This window comes from Vigna unguiculata, chromosome 7, assembly GCF_037176805.1.
Source record: "Vigna unguiculata cultivar grain cowpea cultivar isolate G323 ecotype 2 chromosome 7, ASM3717680v1, whole genome shotgun sequence".
Lineage (NCBI taxonomy): Eukaryota > Viridiplantae > Streptophyta > Magnoliopsida > Fabales > Fabaceae > Vigna > Vigna unguiculata.
Genome location: NC_140798.1, coordinates 36,357,340 through 36,359,599, shown reverse-complemented (window position 1 = coordinate 36,359,599; position 2,260 = coordinate 36,357,340). Strand labels below are relative to the sequence as shown.

Sequence of the window (2,260 nt, the reverse complement as noted above, 5' to 3'; positions counted from 1 at the left end):
GGCCAAGTAAATTATGATTAAATGACTTACAAGTCAAACGTGTTTGAGATATTTCGGCAATTTAGGTTAATGTTTAGACACATAGTATCTACCTTCGAATATTATTTACTATAATAATGGTTTTACATCTCTATAAATATATACTGACATTATATATATAAATTTTACATAAAAAGTCTTTATCGCGAGTATTTATCAATGATCAATAATATTCAAGTTTATTCAAATTTCTTTTTCTTTTTTTAAAAAAAAAAGTAGGCAATGCATAAACAGTGGCTTGATTTTTAATAAACATTTAAAAAAAAAACGTTAAAGCATTACGTGGCACTCAGAGGCGACCATAGAAAAAGTCACACCTCTTTCTGTCAGCGTGTTCCATTCAGACCCCGTTCTTCTGTGTTTGGCCTGTCTTTCTCACCCAAATCTCAATCACATACCTTCTACAAAAATCTCTTCCAAATTCCACACTTTCCCATTCCCAAACCCACCCTTTCTTCATGGCTTCCCTCAACCTTCTTCCCCACCCTCCACCCTTTTCTTTTTCCTCTTCTTCCTTTCACAGATTCCGATGCAACACTCTTCTTCTCGCGCCAAAACTTTCCCAGCGCAGGCCTTCTTTTCTGGTCAAATCTGCCGTGGGCGTGGCTGAACCTGCTGCATATTCTTCCGGCTACGCTGGGGACACTTCTGATTCCATCTCCTCTCTGAAGCTGAATCTGCTGGTGAGTCGGCATCTTAGGATTGTGGTTTTAGTTATGGTTATGTTTGTTATGGTTGAGTTGAGCATTAAATAAGTGCAGAGTGCTGTTTCTGGGCTGAATAGAGGTCTTGCTGCTAATGAAGATGATCTGCGAAAGGCTGACGGTGCGGCTAAGGAACTTGAGGCTGCTGCAGGACTTGTGGATCTTTCCGATGGTCTTGATAAATTGCAAGGAAGATGGAAACTCATATATAGCAGTGCATTCTCATCTCGAACTCTAGGTGGTAGTCGCCCTGGACCTCCCATTGGAAGACTCCTTCCCATAACTCTTGGACAGGTTTCTTCACTTCCCAACCAAATTCTAGTTCAAGACCTCTTTATATCCATTATTTTTGCCTTATCTCTTTCTCAATGTGATGTGAGACCTAACACTCTACTTCCTCTTATTCGAAGATGTCTTGAAAGGACTTTATAGTTTCAATACCAATCACTAGGATAGACATTTCTGAATTTACGTTATGGCTCAATTCAACCCCAAAATTTATGCCACAATAAGGTTACCCCCATTTATATACATCTCTAGTGGGGATCTCTAACAATGTTAGACTTTTACAGATTATGATATATTTTCTTGTTTATTTTCTTGTCTGTGCTATGCATCTGCGTTTGTTTACAATCTCAGCAAGTGTTTTCCAATTACTAGTTATGTTATGCATAATATTTATAGCATTCATGCATTTTTGTGTTGATAGGTTTTTCAACGCATTGACATCTTAAGCAAAGATTTTGATAACATAGTGGAGCTTCAGTTGGGTGCTCCATGGCCACTACCACCCCTTGAAGTAACAGCCACATTGGCTCACAAATTTGAACTTATAGGTTGGTTTTATGTTTCATGCTTTTGCAGTATTGTACAGTCCTGAGAGTGGCTTTTAATGTTTTGTGGTTTGGCAAATGTCCCAGGATCTTCAAAGATAAAGATAGTATTTGAGAAAACCACTGTGAAGACAGCTGGGAATTTAGCACAGTTGCCACCATTAGAGGTGCCTCGAATTCCGGATGCATTGAGGCCTTCTTCCAATACAGGAAGTGGTGAATTTGAAGTTACATATCTTGACTCAGATACCCGCATCACAAGAGGGGACAGAGGCGAGCTAAGGGTCTTTGTGATTTCTTGAGTTTTTTCTCAATGCAAACCTCAGTTTTTCATCTTCTTGTCTTCTTTTTTTCTTTATTCTTGATACTATTTGTTCATAGTTCCCCAAAATTGTAAACAAGAATTTATGAACGGAAGTAAACACCACTGTAACATGTATTTACGGATGGAATGGAACTAAACCTTCTACGTAAATCCAAGTTTAAATGTAACATATTTCTTTCTTAAGGAATAACTGTTTACACGTCATTCAATTATGGACATTTGAGAGAGTTTCATTTCAGGTTTAGACTCTATTCACCTTGATAGACCATAACTAAAACATCCTTTAGGCAATCAAATTCAAATCCATTCTTTTACAGCTTAAAATTTAAAGAAAAATATTTTTAGAGAAACGACAAATT

General features: G+C 37.4%; 1 protein-coding gene across 1 annotated transcript; it reads left to right on the top strand.

The window, feature by feature from the left end:
• Positions 1-377: 377 nt before the first annotated feature.
• On the top strand, positions 378-2,051 carry FIB4 (Plastid-lipid associated protein PAP / fibrillin family protein). The gene is made up of 4 exons (XM_028078612.2): positions 378-722; positions 801-1,037; positions 1,453-1,579; positions 1,664-2,051. The coding sequence occupies exons 1-4, from the start codon at positions 498-500 to the stop codon at positions 1,876-1,878; spliced, it is 804 nt and encodes a 267-aa protein (XP_027934413.1). The 5' UTR covers positions 378-497; the 3' UTR covers positions 1,879-2,051.
• Positions 2,052-2,260: the final 209 nt, after the last annotated feature.

Coding starts and splice junctions, on each gene's coding strand:
- FIB4 (XM_028078612.2), top strand. CDS start 498: ATGGCTTCCCTCAACCTTCTTCCCCACCCTCCACCCTTTTCTTTTTCC. Junction 723..800: donor CTCTGAAGCTGAATCTGCTG/GTGAGTCGGCAT, acceptor AAATAAGTGCAG/AGTGCTGTTTCTGGGCTGAA. Junction 1,038..1,452: donor TTCCCATAACTCTTGGACAG/GTTTCTTCACTT, acceptor TTGTGTTGATAG/GTTTTTCAACGCATTGACAT.